The sequence below is a fragment of the Hydra vulgaris genome, chromosome 12 (genome assembly GCF_038396675.1).
Source record: "Hydra vulgaris chromosome 12, alternate assembly HydraT2T_AEP".
Classification (NCBI taxonomy): domain Eukaryota; kingdom Metazoa; phylum Cnidaria; class Hydrozoa; order Anthoathecata; family Hydridae; genus Hydra; species Hydra vulgaris.
The window spans coordinates 27594371-27615862 of NC_088931.1; the positions used below are offsets into that span (position 1 = coordinate 27594371).

The 21492-nt window shown below is 28.4% G+C and overlaps 1 protein-coding gene across 2 annotated transcripts in view; it reads right to left on the minus strand.

Annotated features, from left to right (window-relative positions):
• Positions 1-368: 368 nt before the first annotated feature.
• The window catches only part of LOC100199842 (coiled-coil and C2 domain-containing protein 1-like), a 92684-nt gene continuing 71560 nt past the window's right edge, over positions 369-21492 (minus strand). Inside the window, exons 18-27 of one of the 2 annotated variants that reach the window (XM_065812784.1) lie at positions 19827-19878; positions 19642-19741; positions 17843-17933; positions 12233-12379; positions 4818-4867; positions 2428-2479; positions 2218-2344; positions 1149-1225; positions 991-1038; positions 369-778 (exon numbers count right to left, since the gene is read on the minus strand). In XM_065812784.1, the coding sequence (XP_065668856.1) occupies positions 743-778; positions 991-1038; positions 1149-1225; positions 2218-2344; positions 2428-2479; positions 4818-4867; positions 12233-12379; positions 17843-17933; positions 19642-19741; positions 19827-19878 (780 nt within the window). In that variant the 3' untranslated portion in view covers positions 369-742. Of the gene's footprint in view, positions 779-990; positions 1039-1148; positions 1226-2217; positions 2345-2427; positions 2480-2588; positions 2809-4817; positions 4868-12232; positions 12380-17842; positions 17934-19641; positions 19742-19826; positions 19879-21492 lie in introns of those variants that run through there. The other variant, XM_065812785.1, reaches the window with a different exon arrangement.

Consider the following 21492-nt stretch of genomic DNA (forward strand, 5'->3'; position numbering starts at 1 on the left):
TATAGCTAAGAACTCCGTACTTTTATACTAGCGGTAGACTTCCCAACAAAATGACATGAAACATTGATTGAGCACTTTTCTCCTTGAGATCTTCGTTTTCCCGCTGGTTTCTGCATCAAATTTTTTAAATTTAGAACACATTCTTTTGTACTATCTAGATCTATATACTTTCTCTGCGTCTTTAAGCATACACGATATGCATATGCAATGATACACGACCAATATGTAACCAAATACATACATATAAAATTTTAAATTAATTTTTTTTTAATAATAAACTTACTGTTATAATTCGTGACAAAAACATTTTCAAACAATTTTTACCGAGCAAATTTTTCCGGGGCAATCTATTTAATGTATTATGCTACTTTAGAACGTCTAAGATATTTCAAAGAAACATAATTTATCTTTACAATATTTCTTATAGATAATTGTTCAAAACTTTCTACGCAAAATTTACTTTCACTCCACATCTACAAATATTGATTGCCTAGTACCAGCTACCACCCCTAGTATAGTGCAAAGCTGAACATAGCAAAATCAGATCCATGACAGTAATTATCGATAATGTTTTCCGCATTTTCTTGAATAGCAAACAAAAAGGATGTAGAACAAATCATAAACAATTTATAAACTGTTTACTCAATAATTAGTACAACAAAATTTAGGATGTAAGAAAACAATTTGAAATTATCGATGCATTTTTAACGGTACCATTTTATCGATACATCATTACACTTTTTCACGTAATCCCTAGACGTTGTTTTAATACACCTATCTATAAAAAAAATGTATTGCAAGTAACTATAGTAATAAAAACAACTAAAAAAAAATGTATGAAATATACAATTCCTAGACGATGTTTTATCACACCTATCTAAAAAAAATGTATTCCAAATAACTATGGTAACTATGGTAATGAAAACAACTAGCAAAAAATGTATAGCAATTACATGCCGTAACGAAAATAGTTAACAAAAAATAGCTTGCCTCTTTTTCAATCAGCTTTTTTCTAGATAAGCATGCCTTAGCTGTTTCCTATTTAAAAAAACGTATCGTAAAGTATATATAAAGCAATATCGATGAATGTTTTTAATAGTTATATAACAAGAAATATTATAAACAAGAAGTTTAAAAATAACACTAACTCTGTCGTTTTGCTTCAACGATTGGCTAGCTTTAGCATTTTCACTTTCCACACCTTTGATCAAATTTTTTAAGTATTCTGATAAAAAAAAAGACTTTATTAAATGGAAAAAAATACTTTTATTATAAATAATCATATTCAATCTCAAATAAATTTTAAAAATGAATGTAACTTAAACAAAGTTTCATATATTATTTAAAAAATATTTAAAATTATTATCACAAGCTAATGTAGTTTTACTTTTTTTTAAACTTTGTACTTCGGCAAAATACATAATCATCCTGTCTTTTTTATTATACCTCAAATGCATCAATGGCTATACCATATATGCGCATATTCTGCAAACAAACAACTATTTTCTACAAAATATCCCCATACTTAACATACCCAGAAATGTTAGCTGTTAAAGTTGGAATTTTTGACTAATAAAATTTTTTTGTTAAATCAATTCAATTTTGTAGAAATAAAACATAAAGAGTTAAGAGAAAAGAGAATGTTGAGAAACAAAAGAGTGAAGGTGCAAAAGTGTTTGTAGAAGAGTAAAAGGGTGCACAAATGGTGGTGAAAGAGTAAAAGGGTGCAAAAGTGGTGGTAAGAGAGTACAGAACTAAAATCTTTTTAATTCTATATTTATTTATTTTTTTTAATAAGAAAAAAAATTGACAAATTATTTTTGAAAATTTCACGATAAATCTTGATGTAACAAACTATAATATATATTATATATTTTTGGTCACGACTTCAAGCTGGGAGAGCTTTAAAGACAAAGCTTAAAATATAATGAACGCCCCTCATTGAAGACGCTATATACCTAACACCATACTTAATTTCTTACAACACATTGTGTATTGTTTTAGGACTGTCAACAAAATTGATTTTTTTTTAATAAAAAAGTTGATATTATTAAAAGAGAATATAATATTATATATATATATATATATATATATATATATATATATATATATATATATATATATATATATATATATATATATATATATATATATACATATATATATATATATATACATATATATATATATATATATTCATATAACAATCAAACTTACCATCTATAGCAGATTTGCCTCCACTTTTTATTTTAGCAGTTATTTCTTGCATTTTTTGTTGATGCTCCTTTATTTTTGGTTGCAAAGAAGCAGGAATAGCTTTTCCTTGAGCTTTATATGCTGCTGCCTGGAATATGTAGACATCATATAAACAATACATTATGACATTTAAGATTTAAGGAAATTCTCTATTACAATCTTTAAGATTACCTGAGTTTCTAAAATATTTTTTTCATACTGTAAAACCTCTAAACTTTCGTACCTAATAAAACACAAAAGAAGTGTAGAAAAATATGGAAAGTAATGAAGTAAAACGGTGGTTGCACCCTAAAATTGGTTCCTAAAACTTTATCAACACATTAAAAAAACAATTATTATCTTTTATTTGCTTTATTCAAATATACAATATATATAAATCATATATACACCATAAAAATGATTCATAAAATAACATATAAAAATTTATGCCACATTTTTATTTCCAAATAGTTTTAATAAATAATTTTTTATATAACTAATTATATTAATTTTGTTTTTCTCCACATTATTCATGACCAAAGTCTTCACGAGACTGAACAAATTTTAGATCCTCTAAAACAAAGAAATATAAACACATAAGGTACCTTCAACTAAAGAATCATAAGATACCTTCAACTTAAGAATCATTAGGTACTTTTAATTAAACAATCATAACTTAAGTGAAATCAAATGAAATCGGTACTGACGTCATAGCAAATAAATTTTTAAAAAAATTTTAAACTGAGATTAATGTTTGATTTTGTTACTGGATCATTTTTCTGATTTTTAGGGAGATTATTATATTATCTACTGATGATTAGGGAGATTTGAGATACTGTCTCTTGCTTGACACAGTGAAGATGACATTTGAATCGGTGAATGTTAAAAGGGCAGTAGTCCAAAAATGTAAACTTTTGAAAATTAAAGAAAAACTGCATTTTCCACCATAGTAAATTTTTGTTAATGGTTTAATAATTTTTTTCTGAAGAGGATAATGTTTTTCACCTTCTAAAAAAACTATTAAACTATTAACAAAAATTTATTACGGGGAGAAATGCAGTTTTTTTTAGCTTCCCAAAAGTTTACATTATTGGACCTCCGCTCTTTTAACATTCACCGATTCATTTATAATAAATCATTTTATAAAAAAGGGATTTCAGAATGTGCTAAAGCATAATCAAGTACAGCATGTCTTATTCCTAATTTGTGGATTTTTCTTAAATGAGTAGAGACTAGAAGAGGTAGAGGCTAGGAGAAATGTAAGCAGTAAACAAGGCTCAAGCATAAGTAGTAAGCGAGCTACTAAGTAAGTAAGCAAGACTATAAAAAAATATTTAAACTTGTAAAATGCCTTATTTAAATGCATTGGTTTAATAGCTAGCTTGTTCATCTCAAATGTTTTTTTTTATATGGCTTAATTTAATATAGTTACGATTTTCAGCATACCCCACAGCCAGCCTTTTAGCCTAATACCCCACAGCCAGCCTAATAGTCAGGGAAATGAAAACAAAAAAATATAAATAATTAGAGATAACAAATTTTACACCATATAATAAAACCTTTTTTTCAAAGAAACATGTTAAAAAATCTTTAATGGAAGTTGTATGAACACTTTTTCTCATTTTTTTATTACTTTTTTAAATGCATACTCCCAATAAAATTGTTATAAAATATAGTTTTAATTGTTATAAAATATAGTTTTAAATAAATTTATGAACAAAAATAATTTAACTACATTAAAATCTTGAAATATATTTTTTGGAAATTGTCAAAATGAGTTTAAGTTTTTAATTTACAAAATTACTCTGTCATTTAAGGGGAACAGTACTTAATATAGATAAGCCTATCCTGCATAAATATTCATGAATAATAATAATAGTAACAATATAAATAACACAAAATAATAATAAATAATAATAGTAACAATATAAATAACACAAAATAATAATAATAACAATAATAACAGCAATAATAAAGATATTAATAACAAAACTTCATCTTAAAAATTGTTTATTTAGAAACATTTTAAGTTCAGTTTTTAAAGTGACCTTGAAATCTTTTTCAATGAAGAAATTTCTTTTAAAACTTTTTTAATTCTATTTTTTTTAATGAAATAAAACAAAACTCAAAATGAGTATCAACCTTTCTATTTGGGTGTTTACCAATTTTTATTTGGGTGTTTACCAATTTTTATTTGGGTGTTTACCAACTTTTATTTGGATGTTAATCAATTTAAATGTTAAAGTGATAATTAGTGTTTATTTAGCTGTTTATTTGATGATTAAATAATAACATAATTATTTGATAAGTATCAATATGAAAATATTTATATAAATATTATACTTTTATATGTGTTGCGTTTAAAACATTTTTACTTCTTATTAGTTTATATACTTAAAATATTATTGAAGATATATTTTAAATAATTTACATTATTAAAAACATAAAATTATTTTTAAAAATTAATAAAAATTATAAAAATTATTTTATTACTAAGTTTAAACTGAATTATTATAATCTAATGCTAATGAATTATGCAACTTTCAAGTATTATAACAAATTTAAAATTAATTTAAACTTACGCTGTACTCACTTTTGAGCTATTTTGTATCGGATCTGAACTCGGCATGTTCTAAAAAAAAAAAGATTAAAGGAGATATGTTATTAAATACTAGATAAAGATTGCATGATATGTATTAATTTAAAAAAAGACTATATGTTGTGTTGACTCAAGAGAAAAATTTGATAAAAAATATTGGCATAAGCAGTTTTCTGTTTCTTTGGTCAGAACTTTTAACTCCAACAAAACTCATTTATTTAATACAAACAACCATTGCAATACTGTCGACATTCCTATATTGATGAATGGTTACCCTTTCACTGAGTCCTCATCTTTACGTCTTCTTAGATTATTGTTCACTACTGACCTCTAATGGAAACCATATATACAATTGATTGCTAAATGAGCATCTGCTTAGGTTGCTTCTCTTTATTGTGTTTGCCATTTTCTTACTCCTGATTCTATTCACTATCTCTACAAATCTCTTATTTGCCCCTGTATGGAATACTATTGTCATTTACTGTTGTATGCTTGATTTATTATTCAGCATAGTCTCACCCTTTTACTGTCTCTGTAAATTCCTTTTAAATGTCCCTGTAAGCTCTAATAAAAATTATTGTCTTGTTTTCTTCCCCTCGCTTCAACTCTTTGGAATTCTCTCTCATCTTCATGTTTTCCTGACTCATACAACCAATAACTTTTCAAGTCTTTCTGTCAACCGTTTTCCTTCATCTTCATCTTTATCTTCTGTCAACCGTTTCCTTCAACTATATTCTTTATTTCCTAGTAACTCACAAGTTAATAGTGGTTGCTTGCAACCTTGTTAGGAGTGAATTAGAATATTAAAAAAAAAAACTTTTTTTTGTCAGAACTGCTTTCTTTGGTCAGAACTGTGTGCACCTGAGGCACAGTGGTTAAAGAACTGGCTCTGTGCCAAGAGGTCCAAGGTTCGACGCTGGCTCTAGCCCATTAAGCAACTTTGGTAATGAAAGAGGCATGAACTTCCTAGTTAAATGCTCTTCAACAGTACTCTGTGATAAGACTGTAACGACTTCTGGGAGCACCTTAATAACCACAAAAAAAAGAAAAGAATGTGTTCTTTGGTCAGAACTATTTCTTTGTAACTAAACACTTGTATTTTAAATTTTATCTTGTACTTCAGACTTAGCCAAGAAAACAATTCCTTGAAACTTCATTTTTACTTAACACTGCTCTGTTCTGATATGTGAAGAAATATAAGAACTGAGCAAAGTTTTTAAAAAATGTTTATAATACAATTTCACATATGTGACCCTTGGAATTAGGGTCGGCATTCGGAATTTTTGGTTGCAAAGCTGAAACTTGGGGTCAGTGACACATTTTTCGGAAGCCATGGTTTTTTGAGATTAGGAGTGGAAGTCTTTCCACAATTTGTCTCTCGTATTTACTGTGGTAAATCTGTTCATGTAGCCTCTACGTGGCGCAAATAGAAACTTGGATCAGTGATCAAGGCTAATACATAATGCATCTTAAGGGGTTTTGGGGCTAACACCCCCATAATTCTGGTGCACATTTATTGACAGTTATGAGCAATAAATTACAATAGGTGACAGACTCTCAATTGGAAAGGAGGGCATAACTGTCAATAAACAAACAGCAGGAGCTAATGGTGCTAAATAGTGTGTAGTCATACACCCAGGTGCCAAGGGTATTTGGTCCTGTCCCGTGTGTTTCACGAAATTTACGATCGGAAAAGAGCCAAGGGCACATTTGGCTCAAATTCACAAACTTGCACCAAGTGGAGTTCGGTACCAGTGTAACAAGTGTCTGTATGAGGGTAATGTCCAATTCAGTGTGGGAACACATCTGAGGTACTGTAAGGGTATTGCGGGAGTGGTGGAGGAGAAAAAGCAATTTGCTTGCGTGAGTTGCAACTTCTCTTTGGATACCTTTTCAGGACTTCAGGTGTATAGGCAAAGAAAGCATGTAGCGGAATGGAACGAGCAGCTGAAAGAGAAAACGGAGTTTGCTTGGACAGACAAGGAAGTGCGGGAGCTGGCGGTTAAGGAAGTAACAATTCCTTTCTTTGTGGTGAATACGGAGACCTTTGCTGTGCTAGGTATTACGACACGGACTCAGGAGGCTGTGAGGAAAATTTCCTATACAGATAGATACAAATCTATCCTGGCTGAAGTACGCACACAAGTTAACAAAGTGGTTGAGGAAGCGCCGCAAGCTAGTGATAAGAGTCAGATAACGTTCTTAGTTAACACAGGCAGGGGAGCAGAATAACAATCTGCTGTGATTAATATAACTGATTCAATCAAATTAGTTACTGATGCTGATTAGGTTGAAATGGTAACATCGAATTTAATTGAGGCGGATCTGGGGAGACAGGATGCGAAATTATATCTCGCATTGTTGCATCAAAGCAATTGCACAAATGCATCTGATCAATGGACCCTTGCATATTGCAGGGGAGAAGTTGATTGGTGTAAGACAAAAAGTAGGCTTTTTAGAATCTCAAGACATGCCCAGGGTTTAAGACAACCTCAAAGAGTGGAGAATTGGGAGTTTCCAGAGGGATTCAGACCTAACAGGAACCTTTGTAAATGGAGGAAGTATTAATTCTTGCAAAGTTGCTATAGAACGAAGGAAACTGTTAGTAAGATTATTGATGGTACTTTTAAGGACACACCAGTAGAAGAGATTAGGTCAGAGTTGGAGGAAGTACAACATCTGGATACCACTAGGACAGTGCAAATGGACGAAAGATTTGACTTAATAAGCTATGGTTGCATAGCGATCAGGGAGGTACAAGACACAATCAGCGCAAGCAAGAAGGATGCCTCAGGAGGTCCGAACAGCTTGCTCCTACAGAGTCCGGACAGCTTGCTCCTAAAGAATATGAAAAAGGCAAGCCCACGCCAATTGTATACATCTTTAATATGTGGTATTGCATGGAATTTCTGTAGTGGAAAATAGATGCCAAACAGTACTCTTGCATAAAGGTGGCGAGAAGCATCTAACGTCGAACTACCGACCTGTGATGATCAGCAATATGCTGAATAAGGTGTACGCTAAGATCTGGGACAGACGGATCAGAAAAAACCTGTAACTTCATGTGAGACAGAAAGCATTCGTCCCGCTAGATGGGTGCTTTGAGAATGTAAAAACCATCCAATGCATTCTCCAGTCTTACAGAAGGAGCAGGCGGGAACACAATGTCGTATTTGTCAATCTTGCAAAAGCGTTTGATACGATTTTGCATGACTCGATAGAAAAAACATTATTAAGGAAAGGCATACCGCGAAGTGTGATAAAAGTGGTAGACAGCTTATATGCGGGAGCTGTCACAAGCATTACGGTTGGGAAAACGAAGACTCGACCGATATGTATAAATTCGGGGGTGAAGCAGGGTTGCCCACTGTCTCCCTTGCTGTTCAATCTAGTAATAGATGAACTAGCTGAGAGATTAGAAGCAACTGGCTGCGGTCTTGAGCTAGAAGGTCATGTCATTTCTTCCATGGCTTTTGCTGATAACTATATGTTGTTGGCGAAGGACTCGGTTGAGATGAATGTGTTAATGGATGTGTGCAATACGTTCTTTGAGGAGAAAGGTTTAGCTGTAAACCCAGCAAAATATCATATGTCGTTATGCGCTTTGCCTGTAAAAGGCAAACAGTCCATGAAAGTCCTTATGAGGACGCATAGATGGTGGATAGAAGATAATAACCAGAAGGTAATAACCAGGTAATAACATAGAAGGTAATAACCAGGATGTTGAAATCCCAACTATGACATACAAAAGTGTTGGAAAATATCTTGGGGTAATGATTGACCCAGCTGGTAAGATTGCTCTTCCGATTGAGGAATGGAAGCTTTGGCTAACCAGGCTAAGGGAGTATATGCTAAAACCTGATCAAAAAGTGAAGGTGCTGAAAGAGGTAGTTTGTGCACAAGCATACTATGTTCTCCGGATGTCCGGGTGCGGAATATGTGAGCTCCTTAAGTGGTCATGATTTGTGAGGGGATAGGTGAAATCTTTTATTTACTTTCCTGCATGGTGCAATAGTGAATGGATGCATTCGAGCAAAGGCTTAGGAATTCCTGATGTAGTGTCAGAAATTGTCATACAATGAATGAGAGCTTCGGAAAAAATGGCAAAGTCAACAGATGGAGTAGTCCAAGTTATCAGGGCCCGCATTGGGCAGTCAAATAAAGTTTTGTGGAAAAGGGCCAGATTTGCAGGCATAGAGCTGGATGCCGCCAGGAAGAACTGTGAGGTTAAGTGGGTGAAGAAAATTGGCAATCAAACCAATGGAGGCACCCATTAAGACTATAGCAGAATCCTCGGTGAACCGGCACTGGTTATTGGAAAAGAATATAAGACCTGGAAACAAAACTCTAGTTTGGAAGGCAATGGCAGGAGTGATTCCAACAAAGATCAATCTGTCAAGAGGCATAGCCAACCAGAGACTAAAAAAATGTTGGTGCTGTGGTTTAACGGCAGAAACTGATGGTCACATCTTGACTGGATGTCCTACCAGCCAGGATGCATACTCAAAACGTCATAACTTACTTTGTGACAAACTCGCTAAAGAGGTAAGACTCAATGGTGGGCCAAGCAGACCAGTGTGGCGCGAGAGGATGTGTCTCTCTGGAAATGGCAGGCATTACAAGCCCCATATTGTTGTAAAAGATATATAAAAGGGGTTGGCATTCGGGAAAAAATCGCCAACCTTGTTTCTATGCTTTATGGTAAAACCTTTGTTTTACATTTTTTCTGTTGACCTCACACAGATTAAGGTCAGTAAATTATTGCCGACCTTATTTTCTCTAATTCTGAGGGCCGCATATCCAAGCTACCACACTTACGTTGGGCCAATTTATGTAAATACATTGCAAACATCGGCTATTTTCATTGATGCAAATACAACATTGATCCAATGTTAGTTTTATCGCATTTATATCAATGGAAACCTTAATAATGACGTGGTTAAAAATAGTCAGCAAAATTGGTCCAACGTACAGAAAAGCATTGCAAAAGTTTGTTGTTTTTCCAATCTAAATCCAACATTGATCCAATGTATATCGACCAACGTTGACTAATTGTGTATATTCCCACATTGATCCAATGTATATGGATTAACTTTGATACAATATTTATAACGCAACATTAATCCAATGTGTATGGATTAACGATAAATAATATACAGTGAATCAATGTTGATCCATATACATTAGAACAACGTTGGATTTTATACAGTGGATCAACGTTGTGTTTGCATTGAGAAAAGGCACATATGCAAATATATATTTGTATAAGAATTATTTTTCATTCAAATATTTCAGTTAATTATGAAAATATATTTTGCTAACATATTTTTCATTTAACATATAACAAAATATCAAGCCAGAAGCAAAACAAATATGAATAACACCTCTTAAATCAGATGCAATAAAATAAGTGTAAACAAACGTTAATGTGCGTTTAATGTGCGTTTAATTTAACAACAATACTTGAGGCTATAGATGGAACTACAAGTATGACGAGGTTATTGAAGTAGTAAACATCTAATCTATACAACTTTAAACTGTTGTTGAAGTAGTAAACATCTAATCTATACAACTTTAAGCTGCTGTTGAAGTAGTAAACATCTAATCTATACAACTTTAAACTGTTGTTGAAGTAGTAAAAATTGTCAAATTTACACAACTTTAAACTGTTGTTAAAAAAATAAAAAAGTTTAATTCATAATTGTTTGAGTAACTATTTGTAAAAAAAAATTAAAGCAAATTATGTTTAGAGTGGCAACCGAGTTTAGTTTATTTAGTTCTAAAAATGATTAAAAATAAAAAAAACTAAATCTGTAAATATGTTGCCATTTTAAATACTGCTATACAAACTACTTAAAGTAGTCCAGTTTAAAAAATTCATTTACACTATAGCTGTAGATAGAGGAGATTTTAGATAGCTGCAGATGGAGGTCTTAGATAGCTTTATATGGGCGATGGTCGCTCATTAGGTAGGCAAGGGAGGATGTTATCTGAAGGTAGCATGTAGTCTGATGGATCCAAATAGTTTGCACTCATCTTGTTTAAAATTTGAAGATAAAGGACATCAGGATATACAATTATAATTAGAAACATTTTTGAATCAAAAAGGAATATAGAACTAATCAAAAATAAAGATAGAAAAAGTTAATTTTTATATCTTAAAATATGTTAACACAATATTGTATTGTTTAGGTACTCTGTAAAACATGAATTTGTGTTCTCTATAGGATAATGCTATATAACCTCTAGAAATCTGAAAACATTTGGAAATCTAAATTACTGGGAGCAGAAATATATTGACAATAAATGCCTAACAAAAAAAGAATCATACTATATAATTGTATAATATATGTATATATATATATATATATATATATATATATATATATATATATATATATATATATATATATATATATATATATATATATATATATATATATATATATATATATATATATATATATATGAATAAATTATTAATTTATTTGGATAAGAATCTTAAAGTATTTATTCATAAGATGCCTCTGCAAGAATTACATTTGATGATGTGGGTGAGAAAAAGAATTTCAAGCAAAGTAATGTTATTTATTGATAACTCTGGTTTTCAAAATTGGTTTTCTCTATACCATATAATTTTTCAAGGCTATTATGAAGGGAATGGCAACAAATTCCTTAAAAAATTTGATTGCCTTAAACAAATTGAAACTGTTAAAAGAAATTCCAGTATACCAACATCTGATCTTATCCATAATAAATTATTTGCAAGCTTTTAAATCAGTAAAAATCACACTTTTTTTATAGATATCTTAGAAGTTGAAATAATAATTTTGCTGACATTTTGGTCTACAGTAGTTATGTTTAAAGGATATACATAATGCAAAATAAAAAGAGTTAATCATAAATAATGCATAGAAAATACATATAATTGGAAATCAAATTACTTTTTTTTTTTAAATAACATAAGCCAAAAAAATATCAAGTCAACCTGGAAGAGATATAAAGTGAGACAAAAATTTAAAGAAAAGCTGTTGTTGGTTTTAACAAAAATCAAATCAAAATAATATGCAGTGCAAACAAAATACCAAAAAAACAAACAAAATAGTTATTTTATCAGTGAAGGTGAAAAATCTTTTTTTTTTTTACTCATACATTAGATGTAGCTACAGACCTAATTAAATTATATTGTTTTTTATAAATATCTAAGTTTAATAATATCTTTAACATTATAAAAAATACTTTTAATGGAAAATGTTATACAACATTTAACTTTCAAACAGAATTTAAAATTTTTTCAAATAGAATTTAAAATCTAATATAGCAAACTATTGTTGTGTTTGTTTTTATCACTGTTAAATGGAAATAAAATATAATTGTTAAATGAAAATAAATTCCAACCATAATCAAGCCACGTAGATGTGTGTCAAGTACTAGCCATTTCTCTGTCACAATTTCAGCATCTTTGTCAACAAAAGGTTCACGAATTTTTAAAAGAACTTCGATTTTTCCACCCACTGATTTTCTACCTTTTTCAATGTCCATTAACTAAAGATATATTAGAACTAACTAAAGATATAAAATAAGAATTAGAAAAAATATAAAACTAAATTCAAAATCTGGTCAATAAAATATTTATGGTCAATAAAACCATTATTAAAAATAATTTTGTTATAATTTTTTATGACAAAATATATAAATATTCTTAGAAATAATTTTGTTGTAATTAATGACAAGAATCACTGTTAAAAACCTTTTTTACCAACACCTTTTGGTTGTTAGCAATTAATGAAAATCAAACTGATGCAAATCAAATGTTTTTTTTTAAATTATTTATTAATGTTATGGTATATCATTATTATTTGCTAATGTTTGTTATATGATATTCATTATTTGTCAATTATTAAAAACAAAAAATATGTCATTATAGTCTAAAAGAAATTTTTCTGTTTTGTCTTAAATATTCCGTATTAAAATTTCCGAAGGAACTGTTCTATATTTACCATATTATATTATACATGAATAAATATAAATTATATATAAATATAATTATAAATTATAATAATTTTAAAATCATATACTTATAATTAAAATAAATTATTCTATAAATAAAAATTTGAATAAATTACCATATTTTATACATGAATAAATAATCTATTTGCAGTTAAGGGAACATTCATCAACAAGTTTTTAGGATTAATTTCTATTAAGTTAATTTTTATTTATTTGTACTCTTTTTAACAAACTGATTTTTAATTAATTATTCAAAAGTTATAACAAAATGGCATTTTATCATAGGAAAGAAGTTTAAAAAAGTTTTAGGCAACTTGGACATCAATAATTTTTGCAATTAATTTGAAAAAATAATTTTATTATTTTAAAAAACTAAATTTTTTAAAATGTTATTTATCTCCCCAAGTGTGGACGTTTCTTTTCTTTCTTTGTTGTGGTTAGAACTTGCTGTCAACTTTTCAACTCCAAAACATCAACCTCAACAAACAAGGATACTGCATGGAGAAACAAGTTGAGTGTAGTTTTATCGGGGATGTAGTGGGGATCAAACTCAGAACTTCTTGCTTACAAAGCAAGCGTTCTTCACTACACCACTACCGCTTTCAATTGTAATTTTCTTTTATGTATTGAACATGAAAAATCATGTTTTCATTTTTTTTTTTAGTGCTTCCTTTACAAATGTTAGTTTCTTCACCTGACACCTTATTTCCTTGACTCATCTTCCTTAAGCAATGACAAGACATTTAAACATGAATTCAACCAAAAAACATTATCACTTATTAATCCATTATCATTAATTAATCCAATATCACTTATTATTGCCAAAATACATTCCTGATAGATTTTTACAAACTCCTTGATTATTATTATTTTTACAAATTCCTAGATTAGTATTAGTAATATTATAACAATATAAGCAATATCAGAAACTTATAATTTTTTTTAATTTTAGTAGATCAATATTATACATAATTGATCCAATAAAATTAAAAAGAATTATACCTTAACAATTTATCAACTCATTAAATGAATGATAAAATCGAAAAAAGAAACATTTTTATTTTTTTTAAATTATTTGTTTTAGTAATTAATTTTGTAGTATTTGTTTTGTAAGCGTTTTAAGGAACTCCTCCATAAATACAAGTATATTAAATAATATTAAGTTGCAAGCTTTTAAGATAGGGTAGGGTGGGGTAATGTGGGTCTATGGGGTAATCTGGGTCTAATTCATATTTATCTGTTATATTGATAATGGCTTTAGGTATCCAGTTGTAATTTTTACCACTTTGTTATAACATATAGGCTAATCAATTTTAAAATAAAACTTAGCTATGCTGTTAGAAACGAAACTTTTTTAGCTAAAATGCTAGATACATCAAAAAAGTCATTTTTTTCTTTTTAAACTTCAGAGAAAATATATTCAAATAAAGCATAAGCGTATGAAAAATGGTTAATTTGAAAGTTAAATTACTACATTTTAAAGATAGTGTACCTTTAAGACACTATTGCACATGGTTTGTTTAAAATTTGAAATATAGTCAAACTTTAAAGGTGGGGTAAAGTGGGTCTATGTATGTATAATATTATGATATGTAATTATATTATTGAAATTGTTGTTAGTAACATTATAAACCTATTAGTTTCATCAGACCTAACTATTTTTGTGTTAAAAATTATTTTCGTGTTAATATTTATTTTGTGTTAATAACTTAACACTTATGTTTGAAGTCTATATCTTTGAAGTTTATATTAAGAAACATATGTATTTATTTGTATGAAACAATATGTTTACCTAGGTCAAGTAAAATATTATATAAGACCTATTCGGTATTAAAATATTTTTTTTGTGATATGTTATGATTTATGCTAATTTATTTCACTAAAAATTCAACAGATTTTTCATATTACTTTAGAAAGTATTTAAAAAATGCCAAGATGTTACAATAAAAAAATAAAACCCAAGTACAATGTTAATAGTTTGGAAAGAGCAATTATGTTAGTATGTAAGAAAAAAGACTATTTATTATGCTGCTAAAGAATGTTCTGTTCCTAAAGAAACATTGAGACGAAGAATAAAACAACAAGTATGGTATTAATAAGTAGTGATGGAAGGCCATATCTTGTCAAAGATATGGTCTTTCATTAGATTCTCTTGACAATTGTAATTTAGTTGCTCAATTTTGCACAATGATGTGGATGAAAACTCCTTTTAAAAATGGAAATCCTGGAAAAGATTGGATAATTTCTTTTAAGAAGAGTCATGTTGATAAACTTCGATTATGCAAACCTGAAATACTTACATTTTCAAGAGCTAAAAGTTTAACACATGAAGTTGTAGATAAATTTTTTACTACTTTATCTGATGCAATTCATAACAATAACATTGCACCAAGTAGTATATACAACCTTGACGAGACTGGGCTCTCCACAAATCACTTAATGAAGAGAGTATTTGTTCATCCAAAAAGCAAAGATGCTTATGAACTGGCTGCTTCTTCTGGTAAAGCTATGTACTCTGTGCTATTCTGTGTGTCTGCAGATGGAAGATATCTTCCACCATTTGTTGTTTTAAAGGGAGAAGGCTATCTGTATTCTAAATGGATAGAAAATGGACCACCAGGATATGTTTTTGGGGCAACAGCAAGTGGATGGATGCAAGACTTTCTATTTGAAAACTGGTATTTTACTTGAATTTTGTAATTTTCATTTTTTTCTTTTAACTTTTTTTTTTCTTTCCCTTTTTTTATTAATGTATTTACAATAGCCTTTGTTATTCTTGAAGACAGTACAAATAATTCAATAGAAGTAAATACATTCTCATTTAGGTTTGTCAAACACTTTATACCATTTGTTGATCAAGATCAAAAACTAGTAGTCTTGCTTTATTATCATTTAACATATGGTACCATAAAAGTGGTGATGGACAACCATACCCAAATTGTTTGTCTTCCGCCAAATTGCTCACACACATTACAACCGTTAGATGAGCTTTCTTTAATCCATTAAAGAATGAGTGGAGAAAAATTTTAAATCAGTTTGCAAGAGAAACGCAACACAATATTGATAAAACAGCTTTTACAGGATTATTGAAACAATTGTGTCAGAGACTCTCTCCAGCAAATGCTGTACCAGGATTTTGTGGTACAGGTATCTCACCATTAAGTAAAGAAAAGATGGAAAGAAGATTAACAGGTATTGAGTTTCTCATTTAATTACCTGAATGTTATAACCCTAAATCTCCAAGATTACAAACACCAAGATCAGCTATGCGAGAAGCTTTAAGGTCAATCATATGTCCTAATGTATCTGCAGAAACAGCAGCAATAATAGAACAGCAAAAACAAAAAAGGAAGAGAGTACAACCAAAATGTGGAGAATTCCTTACAAATGAGAAAGTCAAATGACGGTTACTTGAGGAACAAAAAGTCAGAGAGGAAAAAAACCAAGTTAAAAAAAATGTACAGAAAAACTATTATCTCTACTGAAGTATCAAAGAAATACCCAAAAAGATCTAAGAAGTACCCAAAATAGCACAAACATTACCATAAAAGTGCAGTGATCGAAAAAATAGTTATTTTTATAAAATACTTTATTAAAACATTATTTCTGTTTTAAATCACCATTTTTTAAATTTTATTTGTCCAAGTTTTTAATTTTTATTGTTGCGCTGTGTATGTATGCACTTTCTTTTTCAATAAAAATATCTTAAGACTACTTTTTAAAAATAAACCTTGTATATATACTATAAAAAAGGTACCTGCATATAGAATGTATGTCAGATTTTTCATAAGCAGCAGTATTTTAAACCGGAACTAACAATACTTTATGTAGACCCACATTACCCCACTACGTAGGGTAATGTGGGTCTATATAGGCATCTTCAAATGAAGGCTCCCCCCAGATCTATTGATAGTATTTTAAGTAACAGTTTTTTTGTTAAATTTGTTTAGTAGGATGTCCAATTGTGATTTTAAGATATCTTTTGTCAGAAAGCCAATACCTAAACATTGTTGTTTTTTTTAACTCAAAGTCAGAAATAGGTAAAAATAGGCTCAGATTAGCCCACCCTACCCTATAAAGAAAGAAAACAAACTTTGAGAACAGTAATTAAAAAAAAAAATTATTTTTTTATTAAATAATTTTTAAAACAAGGTTGTTAACAAGAAAGTCCAATTTAGAATATAAGAATTAGTCAAATTTTTGGGAACTCAAATTTCATCTACCCATCAAAGATTTACAATACATTTAGTCTTTAATTTCAAGTAATCGATAATGTAATTAAAGTTTAAAGTAAATGTTCAGTCATTATTAAATATGGCATCAACTTTAAATTTTAACATTTGAATTTCAGTTAAAAAGCATTAGTAGGTTTATAAAGCGCTTTTATTACAAGAAAACTATTTTTAATACAAGAAAACTATTTTTAATACAAGAAAACTATTTTTTTTATAAATTTATAATTAGTACTGACATAAGAACCTATGTTTTTCAATGGGTTAAATTTAGTAAAAAGACTTTTTTGTTTTCTATGTTATAAGTAAAGATGTCAAATATTTACTTATTTGGCATGTTTACATAGCAACAATAAACAACCATCTCTATACATCTGAAAAAATATATTAATTGTATAAAATATCCCCAAGAATTAAGTATTAGAAAGACAAGCTTACAAGAAAATAAATGTAGCCAACTAATATTGAGCATACTCTCTTTACTTCTATAAGATTGTTTTTTCTTTTTAAAACACCTTAAAATTGCACCTTTTATTGCAATACAATGAGTTTAATCTCTTTGTTTCAGTATGTTTACAAGTAAACTTTAACAGTAAAAAAAAGTTAAATTTTGTTTGCAGGGTTTTGCTGCAAATTTCACTCATTCAAGAGGAAAAACAATGCCAGGTAAAATGCCTTGGTCATCATCACCAAGCCAATATGGACATCATCATCAAGCCAATAAGTCATATATAAATTAATTGTATAACAAAAATTGATTACTTACATCAACAGACTCATGAATTTCACATCTGTTTGAGAAGCGCTCCAATTTTATGAAGCCTTGTCCAATTGTTTTGTCTGCTTTTAGGAAACCTCTTTAAAGTAAGAAAAATTGAGTATTTAATTAAAAAAAATTTTATCAACAATTTTTTTTAAAAGAGTTGTGTACTCTATTAATCAAAAATTAAAAGATATTAAAAATTTTATCAACAAATATAAAAAATTTTATCAACAAATTTTTTTAAAAGAGTTGTGTACTCTATTAATCAAAAGTTAAAAAATATTAAAAAAGAATATAACCATATAAAAAAAAGATTTTAGGAACAAAAAAAATTTTGAACAACTTTACTTTTTAAAAATTATTTTTAAAATACAACGTTTCACAAATATATAACATTGTTTCAAAATTAAAAAATAACATTTGGCTGCATGTGATACTTTACACAAGTTAAAAGCAAACTTGATCAATAAACAACTGAATTTATTATTTGAAAAAGTTGACTCCATATGCAATGGTAAAGATTCACGAATTTATACTATTTTATAAAAACTAGCAAAAAAATGCAAAAAATTTAAAACCTTTACACGCACTTGCTAGGTTGTTTTTTTTTAATTCTTGTGCAAATAAGTTTAAAAAAAAAAATTATAAAATTTAGAAAAAATAAAAAATAATTATTTTTCTTTTTTTTAATTATAATTAAAAGATAGCAATACTTTAAGAAAGAAAAAAAAAACAATTATAAAAAGAAAAATGTCAAAGGTTATAACAACAGAAGTTACTCTACTATCTAAAAAACTTAATGATAAAATTTTTTTTTCTTAATTTAGTAGATTTTAACAAACTTTTCAAACAATTTGTAGCAACTGATGCAATTGTACTTTTTTATAAATAGTTGCTTAGAAAAAAATTTTAAATCAATGACTTATAATTGAAGACAACAAAGGCTTCAATTACTCCAAAACATAAAAAATCTGCAAAATAATAATAAAGGTTTCATTCAAAAAGTTAAAAATCTTTTTGACCAAGTGAAAAATATTTCTTACTTTTAAACTTATTTGAAAATGCAACCCTTTTAGGATACAAAACCTGTATGACATATATTATGACATGCTAATTGCAACTGTATCAGCGACTGATATGGTTTTAAAATGGTTCTTTAATTAAAAAGAACTAAACCATACTGTAACATTACTTTAGTACAATGTCACGCTCTATATACACTAAATAAACTTATTTAAAATTCACAATACTAGATATCTGAAAACTAATACAGTATAATAAAGTATTTCTTTTTTTCTTATACAAACATGAGTGGCTATTCTACAGTGGCTATTCTATAGAGATAATACAAATAAAACCGTGAAAATGTGGACACTGGATCCAAATAGATCTATGTATTAAATATGCATTGCAAATAAAATGTCTATTGCTTATCTTTTAGAACTTTGTGAAGTGAGTCAGAAGTTTTAAGTGTTAAGAAAAGTTAAGTGAGACAATGTTAAGTGAGACAAGTATTACAAAAAGGTCAAGTTAAGTGTTAGACAATGTTAAGTGAGACAAGTATTACACATCTAATTTATAAACAACATTTTAATTAATTTAATAATAAACAGATAACACAGCAAAAACAAACAAAAACAAGTAAAAACAATATTCATTGCATATATTATCCAATGCTTTGCTTTAATTGATAACCCTCTATTCTAATAAAAAGGGATGTGATAAAATCAGGTGCCTCCATAAAAAGTGCTAGATCACCACCTGCATGAAAAAAAACAAAATAAATAAACAGGAATGGTTACCTCACATGATTAACTTTAACAACCAATGATTGGCGTTTACATAATCTTACAAAACTTTGGTTTTTTCTGTCAATTGCAACTTTAAAAGTTTCATTAAATTCTGAAATAAATAAAAAATATTGCTTAATTTGTCTTTTTTTAAATTATTTTGCAGTATTATTTTTATTATCTGGATTAATTATTACCTGGATTAATGGTGTCTTTTTTAGTAGTTGTGCAACCAGTCTGAGGTTTTTCCTGGATATAAAGTTTTCAGTTAAATATTGGTTATAAGACTATTATTATTATTGTATTATTACATTTTTGTAATGCTGAAAAAAGAATAAAAGATAATGCTGAAAATAGAATAAAAGAAACATCATAAAAAGATATTATCTATAATACCCTATAAAGTTTTATGACTTAAATATCAAATATTTTATTACCATGTTCTATGCTGATTTATATATTTTTTTCAAACACTGATTCTGTTGGCTGCAGAATCGTAATTCTGTTGGCTGCAAAATCATGATTCTGTTGGCTGCAGAATCATGATTCTGTTGGCTGCAGAAAACCTTAGCTCATTAGTGAATCGTGTTCATATTATTCTTTTTTTTAAAATAGATTTAATGTCTATTTTCTTATTTGTCATATGTTATTATATGTCATCATGAAAGAGTTTAAGCAACTTTTTACAAGTGGATATCTTTTCTAGCATTAACCTGTTTTGCAGATCAGTACTGAGTATCTTTATTGCAATACAATTATTAGGAATATTACCATCCAAACTTTATGAGCGACTCCTTCCCTTACCCAAAACTGAATTAGAAATTTTATATTAGAGTTTTACTTCTCTAAGAAAAGTTACTTTTTCTGTAGTATAGAGGTCTCAAAGGTCCATAATAACATATCTTAAAAAAATAAGGCAAAACACAACATAAAAATTTGAATTAATGACTTTGTGTAACAACATCTTACATAAAAACAAGATAAATGTAAAAGTAACTATTTTTTATAACTAGAAAACATAGCTTTCACTAAAGATGGTCTTCAAAGCTCTGTTTGTGAAAAACTAAATTTTATCAAAGTATTTGACAAATTGACAAAAGTATGTTAATCTGACAAATTATTTTTAAAAATACCAACAAAATAATTTTTGTAGCAGGAATTAGAAAACAAACAGAACTCAAAAACTGATAAAATATTTTGATAGCATTACATGTTAACATTTTAATAACAAATGCATATCACTGAGAAAACTTTTTTCCACTATTATAATTTTAATCCACTATTATAGTTATAATTTGGTATACAACATTAAGTAATTTAGGAAATTATTAAACAAAAAAAGTCATGTCATTTACCAAAAACAAATGTATTTGGTATAAGAATTAATAGAAAAAGATCAATAACTTGTGCAATTAAAGTAAATCATATTCAAACCATTTGTAGTCAATACGAAAAGATCTACATTGATAGAAGACTTGATATAATGGAAGTTTTTGATTTAATCCATTTAACAAACACAAAATTCAAATTAAAAAATTTCAAAAATAAATAGATTTAATGATTTATTTGAAAGTTAAACTTTTATTTAATGACTTATTTTTTTGTAACAATTTAGAATTTAAGAGTTTTCAGTGTTACTGTTGCAAAGACTTGGACATAAACTTTTTACAAAATGTCGAAAAATATTTCAGATAAAAAAAACATAAAGTTCCATAAGAAACTTTTTTGTTAAAGTTTCTTACTGAACTTTAACAATAATGGAACAGTAACAATAATGACTTATGGAACATAAAGAAAAATCTTCAAGCATCAATGGTCATCAGTTGTACACCTTTAAAACTTTAATTCAAGCATCAATGACCA